This window comes from Schistocerca serialis, chromosome 7 (assembly GCF_023864345.2).
Source record: "Schistocerca serialis cubense isolate TAMUIC-IGC-003099 chromosome 7, iqSchSeri2.2, whole genome shotgun sequence".
In the NCBI taxonomy this organism is placed as follows: Eukaryota; Metazoa; Arthropoda; class Insecta; order Orthoptera; family Acrididae; genus Schistocerca; species Schistocerca serialis.
Genome location: NC_064644.1, coordinates 199,036,967 through 199,053,426, shown reverse-complemented (window position 1 = coordinate 199,053,426; position 16,460 = coordinate 199,036,967). Strand labels below are relative to the sequence as shown.

The 16,460-nt window shown below is 39.7% G+C and overlaps 1 protein-coding gene across 1 annotated transcript in view; it reads right to left on the bottom strand.

Moving 5' to 3' along the window:
- Positions 1-3,692: 3,692 nt before the first annotated feature.
- LOC126412976 (uncharacterized) overlaps positions 3,693-16,460 on the bottom strand; it is a 62,549-nt gene continuing 49,781 nt past the window's right edge. Inside the window, exon 4 of the mRNA XM_050082868.1 lies at positions 3,693-3,827. Within this exon, the coding sequence (XP_049938825.1) occupies positions 3,693-3,827 (135 nt within the window). The remainder of the gene's footprint in view (positions 3,828-16,460) is intronic.

Below are 16,460 nucleotides of genomic sequence, written 5' to 3'. Positions count from 1 at the left end.
TTTTTATGAAATTCAGACACACATACAAACACACACACACACACACACACACACATATTTGTCACAATAAAGAAAACTGCATGCTTCCAAAATTCAGTACCTTCAAAAGTGTGTAAGTCGATGGTAAAGGAAGGTAGTTCGAGCGCATTTGAAACCCATATTCCTTTCGAATTCTGCAGACCGGTACAGTAAATTTTAAGTACTGCAGATTACCACTGTCCTGGCCCTACGACAAAATTTTAGGGAATGTTGCTCGGCTGGAGTAAAGGCCAAGCGTTGCTCCCAAAGAATTCGTCGCTCTCAGATTTTGGTCTGAAAATATACGATAGCCTCTTTATACTTTTGAACGGTTTCCTGAGAAGTGATTCCTGTTCTCCGGCGTATAGAACGCTCGATACGGCCTTTACAGTACCTCAAAGATCATTAGAGTTATTGTGAAACATTCTACATAATGGAACCAATTGTTGCCCAGTTACACGAAATAATTTCTGTCCACCATTGTCCTCAACTATGTTTCCTAAAACGCGTGAAGTTGTATAGGTGTCCACACAAAATGTAGTCACAGACTCAGCTTGTCCACACATCTCAAAGGTTGGCAAAATAAAGATGATTTTCAGCTTCTAAGAAAAGGAGAAACAATAATAATTACAACTTCTCAGTTCCTTTCCACTCTGATACATATTGCTACAATAATTACTTACGACTTGATAGTGCTGAATGTTGTCATAAATACTAGTAAATTCTTAAAAATATTACCCTTGTCCCGGTATAATTGTTCTGATAGGAAACACCAGTAGAAGATGCAGTACGGACGTTGTGTGAAGGAGTGGATAGGAATCCCCACATCTACAAAACTGTCAGTGAAGTTCTTTATTTTATACTGTGCTGGGCGCTACATACGTAATTAAAGAATTTTTCTAGATTGAATGCTTACATAATGGTTCTAAATGAACTTACATATTTTATTGAGAGGTGTTTTGAGTGGAGTATATGAACAGATTATAATTTCATTTTCTCCATTTTGGAAAATAAACATTTGCTTTCCTAGTAACACAGACAATAAACCATTCTTCAACACTAAAGCAATTTTATTTTACGAACAGCACTGCATCGAAACAAAATGACGTGTAAATTTTGTTTGTCTGAGTAATTTCGAGTGAATAAAAGAAGTCAACGAAGCACATAAATTACAGAAGTACAAATGTTTTGTGAAGCAGTATTTCTGGATGAAATATCAACATAATTCATTCCAGTTGAAATTACATAGTTTATTGATAGGTGCTTTGCGAGGAATATATGAACAGATTACACTTTCATTTCTTTATTTGCACAATAAACATTCGCTTTCTGAGTAACATAGATAATACAACCATCCGTCAACATTAAAACAGTTTTCTCTTTCAGCACGCATTGGATCCAAACGACATGACAGTAAATTTTTTTTCATCTAAGTCATTTCAGGTGAATAAAAAAGGCAATGCAGAGTGTACATTACAGACGAAAATGTGGAGGGGTGATCTAAACTGAAGTCAAAGTCCTGAAAAGAGGCGTGCCTATGTAAATTGTTACGTAAGTTGAGACTGCAAGTAAATTATCCCTCCAGACAATGGAGAACGATTGAGAAGGTTCTAAGGTCTGTGACAAGAACTGTTTTAGATTGATTACCGATAATCCAAACAGATCAGTGTATGAAACATGAATTTCCAGTTTCTTTTTTAAAAAATAATCTGTTGCGGGGGTCTTTTCCTTGAGTGAAGTTATAAATTCTAAAGGACAAATATATATTATTTGAGTTATTGAGGACAGTAAGAAAAAATAGAAACTATTTTATGAGGAAAGATTTTTACCTTAGGGTTATGATAGTTTCTATGTGGAATGAAAGTTTGTTGATTGCGTTGATGAAATCCACCGACTGTATGTAAAGTGCTTATAACTACCTTCATATGTACCAGCGAAAGGCCCAGCGGGGGAAACATTGCCACCGTCCAAATTCACACTGAGCGCGCTACACCGACTCCTAGGAACTTGACACCGGATCACTCTGAAGCCAAACTGCGTCACAAGTACCGTGTAAAGGGATGATGGAAATTTGGGTTCCACCGAGTTCCTCTGAGTCTAAGGAAGAAATTATACTGACACAACTACTCATGTACAGTTACTGGCCTCTATCTTTTTTATAAAATACTCTGCACGTTGAAGACACTAATTTCGTTACTTAATTACGCATTTTGTGGTAAAAAGTTAAAACTGACACTACTCTGCCACGATTTACACAAGTCCTGTCATAATTCAAATAAAACGATATGATTGTAGAGATCTTTTACAGTCTTATACACCTATGATACGTGGACTGGAGCCACGAATGAAAGTTACTGCCAAGGACGGGATTCGAACCAGGGTCTCCTGCTCAATAGGCAAATGAGTTAACCAGCAGTGGTTCGAATCCCGTCCTTGGTAAAAAATTTTATTCGTTGCTTCAGTATGCATATGTACATCATATATGTTTCAGACTGGAAAAGGTGAGTGAAATCATATAGTTTAATTTGATTAACGTACCTAGGCCTGGGCTTCAGGCAAGATTCAACGTTCTTTCCATGCTGAGGTGCTATTTCCATACATAGTTGGAAAGCCTCTGCAATGCTGTTCGAGTTTATAGGGAATACCGTGTTGACTGAGGCTGAAGGAGAATTTGGATTGGGGAGGGGTGTACTAGGAAAGTCTGTGCAGCTGTACAAAGGCATTGTGCTAAGGTGGCGTGGCGATTAGTGCATCTGCCTCGTGGGCAAGAGTGCTGGTTTCGAATATCAGCCTTGGTACAAAATTTTTATTCGTAAGTTCCGCCAGTCATAAATTTCTCACGGGCTTAAGAAAGGGTAGGGGCCATACAGAAAAGATAATCTAGGCGTAGCATAGAACAACATGCAACTAGTTCCTCCATATGTTTCGATTTGCAGTCTTAATAATGGTCGCGGCTCACGGATATTAGGAACAGCTCTGGTGGAAAGGAGTGTGCACTAATCTGGAAACATATGTATGAAAGTCTTAGTGACAGCGTTTTGTGGTAAAAGCCTCATGACTTCCGGAGTCGGTCAGCGATCTCTGGTCTGGCGGAGCAAAGCGTAGAACGAGTAGGAGGCGTTCAGCAACTGAAAAAGAACAGAACAAAATTTGGCAACAACTGTTTTGGCGCAATTATTAAGTGCATAAGGCAGAGGTCACCAAACGCGTCACACAATGGGACGTATAACTGATAAAATGACAGAGTGGGTCGCATTAATATTCTGTACAACTCAGTCAACCCACAATGAAAGCTCTGGGAAAGAAACACGAAACCTAAATTCAACATTCCGTGTTAATCGCAGGTGAGGGGCATGGAACACACACAAAACAAGGACAACCAACATATTTATTTGCTAAAAGAAGTTATCAAAGATGGCGAAATTGACAACAAAAACTGTTACATCAATCCTCGTCTCCTAAACTAAGCTGCAAAAGACTATAAGATTTCTGAAATTACGTTTGGCTTTCAAGACTTCATCAATTTTTGGTTTGGTATTGCTGGAGCTAATCAAGAAAATTGCTACCAAATGTTCATCAGACAATCTCGTTCGATGTGCTGACTTAACATACTTCATTTCTGAAAATGTTTGCTGGCGCCACATCAGTGGAATATTTTTCCAGTTTCGGAAACTTCACATCAGGTAGTTGCCAACTGCTACAAGATCTCCTTCTCTGTACTGCTCTTCCAGCAAGTTATTCGCTTGCAAATCAGTGAGTTTCAACTGTGTTTCATCTGGCTCAGTATCAAGGTTACACTCAAACGGATTCTGGAACAGGAGAATGTCGCCCATTTCTAGCCAGACCTGAAAATCTCTCCGAAATATGCATCCTCAAGTCACGAATAACTTCTTGTCAGAAAAATCCAGGTTGACATTTTCGGGGGTTGTTGCAAAAACTCTTAAGACAGTGAAAATGAGGAACGTTTTCTCATTCCATTTGTGCTTAAAACAATTCTCCGACATTCCTTTATGATTCTGTAGAGATCTCAAGCGAGGTTAATTTGTCCCTGAACTTTCAAGTTCAGTTTATTCACGTGGTATCTAATGTGGACCAAAATTGACAACTTTGACAGCCAGGTAGGATCTGACAACTACACCGTTTTCAGTTAGAAAAACGGCTTTTTGTTTTCGGATCTGGTAAAGATGAAACAGGACTGCATGGCATCTGAGCCACCTCACTTGTGTGTGATGACGCAAGACACAGAATTCGGAATCAATTTCTTCAAGAGAGGCCTGGAACTGGCGATGATTGAGTGCATGTCCCCGAATTGTTCACATTAAGAAAGACTGTTTTCAGTACACAAGAATTATCTAAGTCTTTCCCACAAGGGTCATGTTGTAGCATCATGCAGTGTATGAAGAGAGTGCCCAGAATTTCTTCCAGCTGGGTCCTGGTCACTGAACATGGTAAATTTAAGGCACGCAGTAGCCAGGAGGTATCAGCACGTGTGAAGGTCTTTTAGTACTATAAACTTAATATCTAAAGTTGAATGGTATCGCAACGTCTCGTCTTCCGTATGTCTTATCAAACAAATTAAAATACTATCGGCGGCCGAATGAACTGACTTATGGCTCCGCAGTCGATCCGCTAGTCGTAGTTTGGTGACCCCTGGCTTAGAGTGTTTCACAAACTGGTATAACTCTTTCTAACTGACACACTATCTTAACGGTAACAGTCTTATGTGAGCGCATCTTGTACTAACATAGCATAACACGCCATAAAAAAGTTTATATTACGAGAAAATTATTCTGCGTAACTGTGGACACGTGTGTAGGCGGCATTGACATTTAGGCCTTGTGTGCCATTTAGTGATCAAAACACTGTTAATGATTTCTGTAGGCAATGTAAGCAGTAATAAGTATATTATGCAGGCGAATATATCGCCAACACCTATCTTGTTCACATTTTCGCCCAACTGCCATATTAACTAAATGAATACGATGAAGAAATAACTCTAAATGAGATTTTTTAAAAGTGGATGATTTAAAACTACTAAAATTTCATGTACAGTTATCACATAACGTAACTGTCTATGACTCTTACTGTAATATAAGATGTTCCCAGTACAAGATCCAACAATACGTAATATACATCCATGGATGCGGGAGCCATAGCTTCACTCGTACATCATGGAGAATATTCTAAAACGACATTAATTCTGCTGTTGCAGAGAAGGTAGTTTCAGGATGATGTTATGTTATAATGTTGTCTGATAATGTACTATTAAACTGATTTGTGTTAATGAAATATACAAATGAAAGAAAACCTTACGAAGTATGTGTTTAAGAGATTCCTACCTTCTTCCTTGTTACTGCTTCCTCTACTCGCTTCTTTCTGTCTGCTAATAATGGCAAATGGGATGTAAAACACCTTGGATTCATACTTGTTCGTTTTGTAATACTGGAATGCGTTTGTGTAAGTAATTGAATAATAGAAAGGAGACTTGAATTTAAAGAAACACTCCATCCAATGAATTAAATACAACTGAGTACAAAGCAGCTTATAACTGTACTGTGATACGGATCTTCGAAATTAGAAAGAAATTCAACGGAAGAGTCAGGCAAAGTGAATCGTAAAGTTAATCTAAAAAGGGGAGACCTAATTAATATAAAAGTTTCAAAGGAGTAAGATGTTTCAAGATCAATTTCACGTTGGTTTTCTGGCTAAGTGACTTATTGAAACAGTCCTGTAAATGCTGTTTAACTTTTTTGATACTTTAGGATTATGGGTGCATTTGAAGGCCTTAGTGGTACTTAAGTTGAACACAACTCGTAGTAATGAGAACAGTAGCCAACGGACACTTGCTTAAACTGTAAGTCGACTTTTGATCTGGAAGAGTAAACGTAGGTGATATTTCCTGTAATTACTATATTGTTGTCTATGATGAATGAAGATTTATTTGGATACATTATGGAATTATAATAACTACAAAAGTTAGACAGTCTAGATATTGACGTCGCTTAACAGACGTTTTAAGTATTGTACCCACTGTACGAGTTGGTCCTCACTGAAGATACACAAATCAAAAAACATTTTGAATCGCCCCAGTTCCCAGAAATCCTGAAGATAGAAGTTGACTGTGCTTATTGTATCACAGACACAGTCCCTTTGACTTTTCACAGATATGTCACTAAACCCACCCTAAGATGTAAGCAACCATGGATGAGCATCAGCTACTAGACGGAGGGGGTCCGACAGCAGATCAGTTCCAGTCATTCCACTGTGTACCTACAAGGCTCGAGTTGTCTGTAGTTCAACCATGCCTAGACGGTTAATACTGCGGTTCGATACCGTCAACAATGTTACTTAGTACCAGGAAGCGCTTTCAACAAGGGAAGTGTCCAGGCGTCTCGGAGTGAACCAAAGCGATCTTGTTCGGACATGGAGGAGACACAGAGATACAGGAACTGTCGATGACACACCTCTCTCAGGCATCCCAAAGACTACTACTGCAGTGGATGACCGCTTTCCACGGATCATAGCTCGGAGGAACACTGACACCAACGACACCATGTTGAATAATGCTTTTCGTGCAGTTACAGGACGTCGTGTTACGTCTCAAACTAGGTGCAATAGGATGCATGATGCACAACTTCACTCCCGACGTCCATGGCGAAGTCAATCTTTGTAACCACGAAACCATGCACCGCGGTACAGATGGGCCCAACAACATGCGGAATGGACCGCTCAGGATTGGCCTCACTTTCTCTTCACCGATGAGTGTCGCATAGGCCTTCAACCATACAATCGCCGGGGACGTGTTTGGAAGCAATCCGGTCAGACTGAACGCCTTAGAGACACTGTCCAACGAGTGCAGCAAGGTGATGGTTCCCTGCTGTTTTGGGATGGCATTATGTGGGGCCGACGTACGCCGCTGCTGGTCATAGAATTCGCCGTAACGGCTGTACCATACGTGAATGCCATCCTCCGACTGATATGGAAACGATATCAGCAGCATACTGGCAAGGCATTCGTCTTCATGGACGACAATTCGCGCCTCCACAGTGCACATTTTGTGAATGACTTCCTTCAGGATAACTACATCGCTCGACTAGAGTGGCCAGCATGTTCTCCAGACATGAACCCTGTGGAACATGTCTGGGATAGATTGAAAAGGGTTGTTTATGGACGACGTGACCCAGCAACCACTCTCAGGGATCTACGCCGAATCGCCGTTGAGGAGTGGGACAATCTGGACCAACAAAGCTTTGATGAACTTGTGGCTAGTATGCCATGACAAATACAGGCATGCATCAATGCAAGAGGACGTGCTACTGGGTATCAGAGGTACCAGTGCGCACAGAAATCTGAACCACCACCTCCCATCCTCAAATTGAATATTTTTGCTGCACAGTGCTAAGTGAGAGTATCACACGGATGTCAGTTTGCTACAGTAACTGTGGCAAGCTGTAATGGAAAACTAATTGTTGTGAGTCAACCATTGCTTGAATGAGGCAAGGGTAAAGCACAACCACAATGGGGTCTTAACCATATGGTTGCCCGTCTCCCCTCCCATCCCTCCTACTCACTCCACGGACTGTTAACAGTCATCTGTGTGGCATGTGCTCACATCACGAGATATTATGGAGAGATTTCTATATTCAACGCAGAGGTCTGGCGTAAAGCTTGATAGCCTGCAATTTTAAGCCTTCACCTCTTCTCTCTTTCCGTTCAAATACTGGCGTTGATATTTTCTCGTGCCAGGGTAGAATCGATGGGCTTCGATCCCAGGGCAGCTGCAAAAGTGTACGTTAACGACCTTAGCCATGCAGGTGGAAGATGCCTTTTGTGTGACTGTACGTTTGATTCTTCGGTTTCCCGCCAACGAGTACAGTCGATATAACAGTTTACATCATCTTTGCCAGTGTAGCTAGTACCCTCCTGGTATCTGTGTGGCTCTCATGGCAGTAAAAGTTGAAGGCATCTCCAAGCACTTGTATTCAAGTGCATGCTGGTAACAGAGCTAAAGAACAATTTTAGAAATTAAGAGGGATGAGTGGCGGCCGTTTTCGAACCGACGGCATATTAATTAGAAATATTTCTTTCGATCATGTTAAAGGTAAAAGTTAGTTTACAACGTAATGAATCTGTACTTGCTGATTGTCAAAGTGTAAGCTGATTATAATTCCTGTGAGAAATACTTTTTTTCTGATCCACAATACACTTTAGCCGACACAGTTACAACTAAATCGTAATCCACTAATAAGGAAACAGTCCTATTTATAAACAATCGTTCCAGATGAAACTGGGGGTATTTCGATGGGTCAAAAAATGCAGTACCTGTTTCTTCGTGTTTGCCCAGTTTCACTTATAACTGGCAAATTACACCCCGAAACGTAATTTGGCTTATTAGTTTTAGAGGGAATATCTTCGTAAGCATTATATATATATATATATATACATATATATATATATATATATATATATATATATATAGTGGAATTTTCGTAACAGCATGAATTAGAGAAGCTTTCTTGGTACATACATTCATTTTTTGAAAGTGGGCTGTAACCATTGTGTTGTCAGTGTATTTTCAATATACCTAATTAAATTATCTATATTATTCCTATTATTTATTTTACTTTTTTATTTATGTGCTAAACAATTATTTTACGTTTTAAATGCAATTTTTGTTTGTTCTTTACTTTAGCATTTCACACATGCGTATTTCATTAATTGAAAATAATAAGTAACTTGTTATTACGACAGAAATTCATTACAATAATGATAATCTGTAAAGAAATGGTTAATAAATAATATTTTAGACCTTCTCTATAAAATTAAAGAAGTGTCTTCAAATAATGTACGCGACGGACAACACAATGTAAAGCAAATTTCTACAGGATTCTCGAATTATGGCGTGCGGTCTACTAAATATCCTGATCTGTATCAGGAGCATTGGGTATGTTGGAAAACCTTCTCAAACAAAATTGATTATGTACTATTGAATGTAGGTTGACTTCATTGTTCCCTAAGTGGGGACTGACATCATAATCATTCAGCACAACTAGATCTAAAAGCCTCACAAAGTTCTTCCATATATGACGAACGAATGTTCCTGTCCCGTCGAGCGTTCTGGGATCACCAAATAAACAAATTCCTTGTTCTCAGGCACGACTTCAAAACTGTGTTTGTACACTACACATCCACGGTTTCAAAGTTTTAAATGAAACTAATGGAGAGTTTTGGAGGGGAATTCGAGAATCTCTTTTCAAAATCCCATCCGAATATATTGTCAGCACTATCTTGTTCACATTTTCGTACAGTTGCCATATTAACTAAATGAAGGTCATTGAGAGGTAAACTCTAAGGGGATCGAAATCTGGTAAAGTAGTCTCTGATCACGAAAAAAGAAGTTTCTCTCTGAATCTGGTAAACTAGAGTCTGATCACGTCATTGATTGAGAAGTCAATCTGCACTTAAGGAACAATATAATCAACCTGCAGTCACTAGTACACAATCAGGTCTGTTTGAGAAGGTTTTCCATGTACTGAAATTACGTGTGTTCAAAATACTCCGACAGCACACAGTGTATGGCTTATTTTCCAAAAGTTTATTTCAGAAACCGGCTTTGTTACTCATGGACGTATGTAGCGTGAAAGTTTCTTTAACTAATGTTGTAACAAAAATTTTAATTTTACGAAATTAATGGTGATGAGGTATTTTGCAAAATCTCAAATAATTACAAATGTTAATTAAACAGATTTCAATAACTTCAATTATATTTCAGCTTTTGTATGAACCATAGTTTTGATGTATCATGGTTTAGTAGGTATTCCCCTCTGAACGTAGTATGTCAAATTACCTTCAGGGGAGTGAGTCACCCCTTAAAAGTGAAATTGGGCAAAACGGATAAATAGGTACTGTATTATTTGGACCCCTCTACATACCCGCAAACTTCGATGAAGATCGTTTATTTATACCTGGCAATGTTCAATTGTGAGTGAGCACAATTCGTGGGAAAAAGAGTGGGACACGACTCACTCGTATGCTGCTGCAGCGCACAAAGTTTATTGTTCTGCTTACAGTCCTGGCTGGAAAAGATTCCTGACCTCACAGATTAGAGCACGCAACGATTGAGGTCAGTTCTTCAAACGATAGTGGTCGTCTTGAGCGGCGGTTTACGCCTGCGATAACATTTTTTGTGCATGGTCACTGAAAATCGACCTTAAACACTGATGACCTCAGAGACCCTAATTCCTGTGCAATTCAAAAATGCTCTGACCTATGGCCATTGCACCGATTATTATCTAACACTGAAAGTCGGTCAACTCGTGACGTTCTGCAACGTTCACTGCACACCCGTCTATAACAGTCTGCTCAGATATTGTGTTCACACTCGCACTGTACGCCTCATCTACCAATAACACTTGGCCGTTATGCGCGGACCTTTCCAGTGCCTCTCTCTTTAATTTCCATGTGTAAAAGGTGTCGCTTCACAAAAACATCTTCATGCAAGGTGCCACTATTATGTATCCGCACTCTACTTTAACAATTAAACATGTTACACACAAATAGACAAACAATACTGATTTGAGTCATCAAGTAGCTGCTGACAACTCGTAAGCACTCAAACTGCTCATACTTATACTATACTTTGAGGTTTGGAAGGTATGAACATACCTCTAACGAGATGTTACACTTGTCATGCGTCTCGTTAACTTGTCTGAACTAAACTTTCAGACAAACAATTTCATTAAACATTTGACCTTTTTTTTCATTTTTTCTTTATTTACGTAATAAATGGAATGATATACACTTAAAGAAATGGAAAGTGTTTCTTGATGTATGATTTCGATTTTCATCTTCCTTTGTGGACATGTCAGTCGCATAGTGTATGTTAAATGGTTGAACACTCATTCTGTTCGGAACTGACGCTTACCAGTGACATTAGTACGAGCTGTGACCTCCACGCGTAAGAATACCCTCTTTCAGTTCATGGAGACTTCTGCCTCGCTTCTGGAAAGAGAATATATTTCTACTCTTCTCGTCCCACACGTGAGCTAAGCTAGTTGGTCAGGGATCCGTACATTCTTCGAAGTGCTCTTGGTGTAAAGTGGAGTGTGGAATCTTGAATTATTCTGCTGGAATATGGTACCCTGATCATGAAGGCTTCTGACGACAGTGTTTATCACTCTTGGTAGGTACTGGCGAACTTTCAGCTTCCCTTGAACAATTACCAAACCAGTCCTGTTATTGTATCCAGTAGCTGCCCACACTATTATTCCAGAAGTTCGAGCGTCTGGAGAATCGCAGCTTCCTTTCATATTTCACCAGGTTGTTTACGGCACATTCTTCTGATCCGACCGCTGAAGATCAAATGCAATGGAGTCGGCGGTACGGACACTATTGTCGGGTGATCGTCTCTAACTCAGGATGTTGTGTGCAGAACGATGGTCGGTCGACGGTCGAGCAATCAGAGGACAATGGCTCTGAGCACTATGCGACTTAAATTCTGAGGTCATCAGTCGCCTAGAACTTAGAACTAATTAAACCTAATTAACCTAAGAGCATCACACACATCCATGCCCGAGGCAGGATTCGAACCTGCGACCGTAGCGGTCGCTCGGCTCCAGACTGTAGCGCCTAGAACCGCACGGCCACTCCGGCCGGCCAATCAGAGGACATCCATTAGCAAACGCATTCTAACAAGGAGAGGTCTGTAGAGGTGGGAACGACTTTTAGAAACCAAACATACCATGATGTAGGTTAAATTCCCAGGCGTCACACCCTGCAGTCATTCAGCCTGGTGGTCCTCTTTTGAGTGTAATCGACGGAAAAAACTTCGGATTTATGCATGATGCTGAATAACGTTAGAAAATCGATTTGTATAGTCTGGCCATAGATAGAAGAATAGCTTCATGTGTAAAGGTTGTGGGATCGAATCTCGTTGGGTGAAGTAAATCTTTTTTACTTTTAAATCTTTGTCGAAATGCCTTTGGTCATTATTTTTATTCAATTTATTGTTTTCAATGCTACTTCTTATTACTATTTCTTTCTCACTTTATTTTAATCACCAAGTGAACTTTTTTCATTTATTTCATTTTTTTATATCACTCTTCTTCCGATTGGAATTTTTGTGAATATGAATTTAATTATATTTACTTATTATAAAGCTCAATTATTTGAGAATTCAGATCTGTCACTGAACAAGCAAAAGACGAAATAATCCATTTATATTGACTATGTAGTTGCTTGAAAAATGTATTTTTCGTTACCAAACGTGCAATTTTTTTGCATCATAAGAACATTTGAAACATAATGGAAATACCTATTGCACATGGACAAAATAACGAACATGAAGATTTAAATTAAACGAAGGATTATATGTACAACGAAATTCAAACAAAGTGGACATAGATGCAATGAACGCAATAATTTGGAAGTAAAAACAGGGTGATATAACAATACAAATTAAATTGAATTTTTTGCATAAAATTAATTAAAATCACATAACAAAGATTTCAAGTGGACGAAGAATGATAAAAAGGAAAATGAGAACAAATGAAGAAACTGATATTATGATTGAAAAGATGTGATAAATGAATGTAACTAAAAATTACTTTTAAATAGATTAACTGAATAAAAATGATGATTAAAGTCGTTTCGATAAAGATTTAAGAATACGTAAAATTCTGCACCTTTTGTGAGACATTTATTTAGCATCTAACAGTTTCACGTAATAACAGAACACAAACTCGTCTGAAATGTAATTATATAAATGACAACACTTGCACATTTCAGTCTTTTGGAAGGAAATTTGCAGGAAAGTGCCCATTCAGTGATTTCTTAGGATACACTTTTTTAGAATTCACATTACATTTGGTTTTCTCTTTTTTTCCGGAAGGATTCTAGTCAAATTAACATCACAAGCTTTCCATATTGGAACCTTGAGAAAATCAGAGTATGTAAATTTTGATTTAGGATAACGAGTTACTTTCTCGTATTCATACCGTGAGTATGCCGGGTACTGTAAGTCGTCTGTTAATTTTAGTAAAAAAATTATATGAACTGTGTGTGTCATTATCAACGTTGTTACATTTCGCTTTCCTTTGGGAAACAGTTTCCATTCAGGTCTCATGGCGTTAGACTACTGTATACTGCGTACGTCTCTTCTACTGGACAGTCGAATCATGTCCCTTGCTGTGTGCCACATCTCGACAAATTTCGGCCACTCAAAACGATGCTCAATTGTGTCCTCCGATTTACAAATTCCAAATGCGCCTAATGGTTTTAACTTGATTGAGTACATCTTGGAGTTGTTCGCTGTTGCCTGGTTTATCACATTGTTCCAATTCGATCTGGGGACTTCAGGTATTATGTTCATCGCTAAATTTCCACACACGATCTTAGAGTTGTGCTGCGATAGTCAGCTATTTTTTTGAGAGCTGTTGCCATGTTACGATCTTTTCCTTGTTTTAGGATATCTGTTGGTATGTAGATTTTATTGACATAGTAATTGCGGCCAACGTTTACTGGATGTGGGATACTGACAATGCAAACCGGCGCTAGCCCTGATGACGATATTTGTGAAACCGTGCAGCAGTTGGAGAGAGTGATCCCTTTTCTACTACGCACTTAGTTCCATTGATGAACAGTGCTGCGCATTTTGCGTGCAAGTCCGTTAGTCGCAGTCCACCCTCAGTGAAACTGAGGGTTCAAGTCGGCAGAGAAACCTTAAAGATTTCATCTCTCCATACAAACCACTATACTGCTTGCTGTATTGCTATCCTTATTTTTTTGGGCATCAGCAAGACTCAAGATAAGTAGCACGCTTTTGCGAGTGTTTATGTGTTGCACAAATGGTTCAAATGGCTCTGAGCACTATGGGACTTAACTTCTGAGGTCTTCAGTCCCCTAGCACTTAGAACTACGTAAACCTAACTAACCTAAGGACATCACACACATCCATGCCCGAGGCAGGATTCGAAACTGCGACCGTAGCGATCGCGCGGATCCAGACTGTAGCGCCTAGAACCGCTCCGCCACACCGGCCGGCTGTGTTGTACAGATTAACTTTTTCTGTCATATCTAAATTTTTACCTGGGTGAATTTCTTCAACAGCTCTTATTTTATCTAGTGTAGTGTGCGAATTGAGAGTCTCCATTCCTTGTGGGTTGTTTAGCGAAATAACGCCTAACACTTGTTGCTGATTCTTGGTAGTGAACCAACTCCGCTGTATATTTCACTTATTATTTGCTATTGGCAACATCGCAGTACTTTTTGGTTTAACAATAACACCTGTAACTTTTCGGTATCGTCGGAGGATATTATCGTGGCGTGATTCGAACCGACAAACTCCGCCATGTAACACTACTCTCCTATCCGTTACCCCACCCAACTATACTACTTACTACAATTTTTTTGAACGCTACTGAGTGTCACAGAAAGCTCCGAAATTTTATTTCGTCAATGACTTGGAAAGAGGTCCCACCACGATAAATGGCTGCAGTGTGTGATACCTGGACTCACTACTGTGACGGACTAAGGTCGTGCACTAAGCTGCTTCAGCAATATTCCAGGCCCGGCGGAAGAATTTTATAGGCAGCTAACGCGCTCGAATTGCCAGGGGCTATGAAATTTGCCACGATACGCGGTATGCCTCTTAATGTCCCAGTTGGCTGACGGTACATCATGTAAATCTGTGTCGTGGTAGGGTGTCGGTGGTAAGCGGCGGTTGATAGTTCGAGGTCTCAACCCAGCTTCCTAGGAGTTTTCGGTGACCTTCTGCCTGTAACCTCCTCCAGCATTGCAGTAAATGTCATCGGCCCGCTCTTGGATCAAGGTGAAGTATCCTATGATCGTCATTTGATGTAGTCCTCCTAGAAGAAATAATGCGTAGTATTCCTGGAATCCCTACTGACAAGTCCTCGCATAAAAACGAAAATTTAATCAACACAACGAACAGTCATGGACATACTAGAATATCCGCTTGGTAGCGTTCTGTCAAGGCGTTCGTTGTGTAACATGATTCATTTCTGCCAGCACCGATATTAACAAGTGAAATCAAGTTTTGCTGCTGTAGAAATTTGTTTCGCACCTAAAGTATTCCGTATATTCAGGCCACATTCTGTTTTCCAGTTATACGATTTTGTATCGCGTCTGCAGATCTCGTGTACCATTCAGCGAGTAAAGCATTACAGCAAAATGGGCACAACCATGAATAGGGTTCAGTTTCTACGCTGCCAGAGGACAGTGATGTGAGCCGATGCGGCTAGACAAGAGAACGGCCGTAACATCAGCAGTGAGGTACATAGGAAAAACCGAGTTATTCTGCCGCGAAACAAGCGATCTTGCTAAATAAATATTTGCAATTAAAAGCCGCCTTTTCCAACAGAGATATTAGGAGAAGCCGGCACCTCATAAGTACTTTCTTACAAAAATATTACAACGCAAGCAGTCGATCACCTTAACAAATAAATGATTAAAGTTTAAGGTAACGAAAATGTATGAACGACTACGAAGTATCACGAGTGTAAGACAAGGTACAGACAGAGTGCCCAGGTAGCCTGTCGAATAAATACATCTCAATGGCATACCTTTTGAACGTTACTCCAAATATTATAGTTTCCCTTTTCATTACTTAGAATCACAGGAGCTAATACTGTATTTTATACAGAGAACACGACGGCGCTGGTATTGCTTCGTGAAACGCATAAACTTCGAGAACTTCTCGACAAAACGGGTAGAAGGAATCCTACACTACGACTCAGTAAGACGGATTTTTTTTTCGGTCCAAAACGAACTCCTCTTCTACGCCAACCTTTTCATCTTAGAGTAACAACTGCACCCTACGTCGTTAATTATTTGCTGGATGTACTCCAACCTGTGTCTTCCTCTACACTTTCCACCCCTACTTTCTACCCCTAGTAGCATGAAAGTTATTCCGTAATGTCTTAACAGAGGTCCTATACCCTGTCCATTCTCCTTGTCAGTATTTTTCATATATTACTCTCCTCAATAACTCTCCGGGGAACCTCCTCATTCCTTATTTTATCAGACTACCTAATTCTCAATATTCTTCTGTAACATCACATCTCAAATACTTTGATTCTCTTCTTTTTCGTTTTTCCTACAGTACATTATTCACTACCATATAATGCCGAGCTCTAAACATATATTCTCAGATATTTCCTCCTCAAATTAAGGCCTATGTTTGATACTAGCAGATTTATCTTTTGCCAGTGCTAGTCTACTTTTGATGTCCTCCTTTCTCCGACGCTCGTGGGTTACTTTGTTATCTAGGCAGCAGAATTCCTTACCTTCATCTACTTCTTGATCACCAGTCGTAACGTTAAGTTTCTCGCTGTCCTCAATTCTGCCACTTCCCATTACTTTCGTCTTTCTTCGATTTACTCTTAGCCCATATTCTGTACTCAGCAGGTTGTTAATTCAGTTCA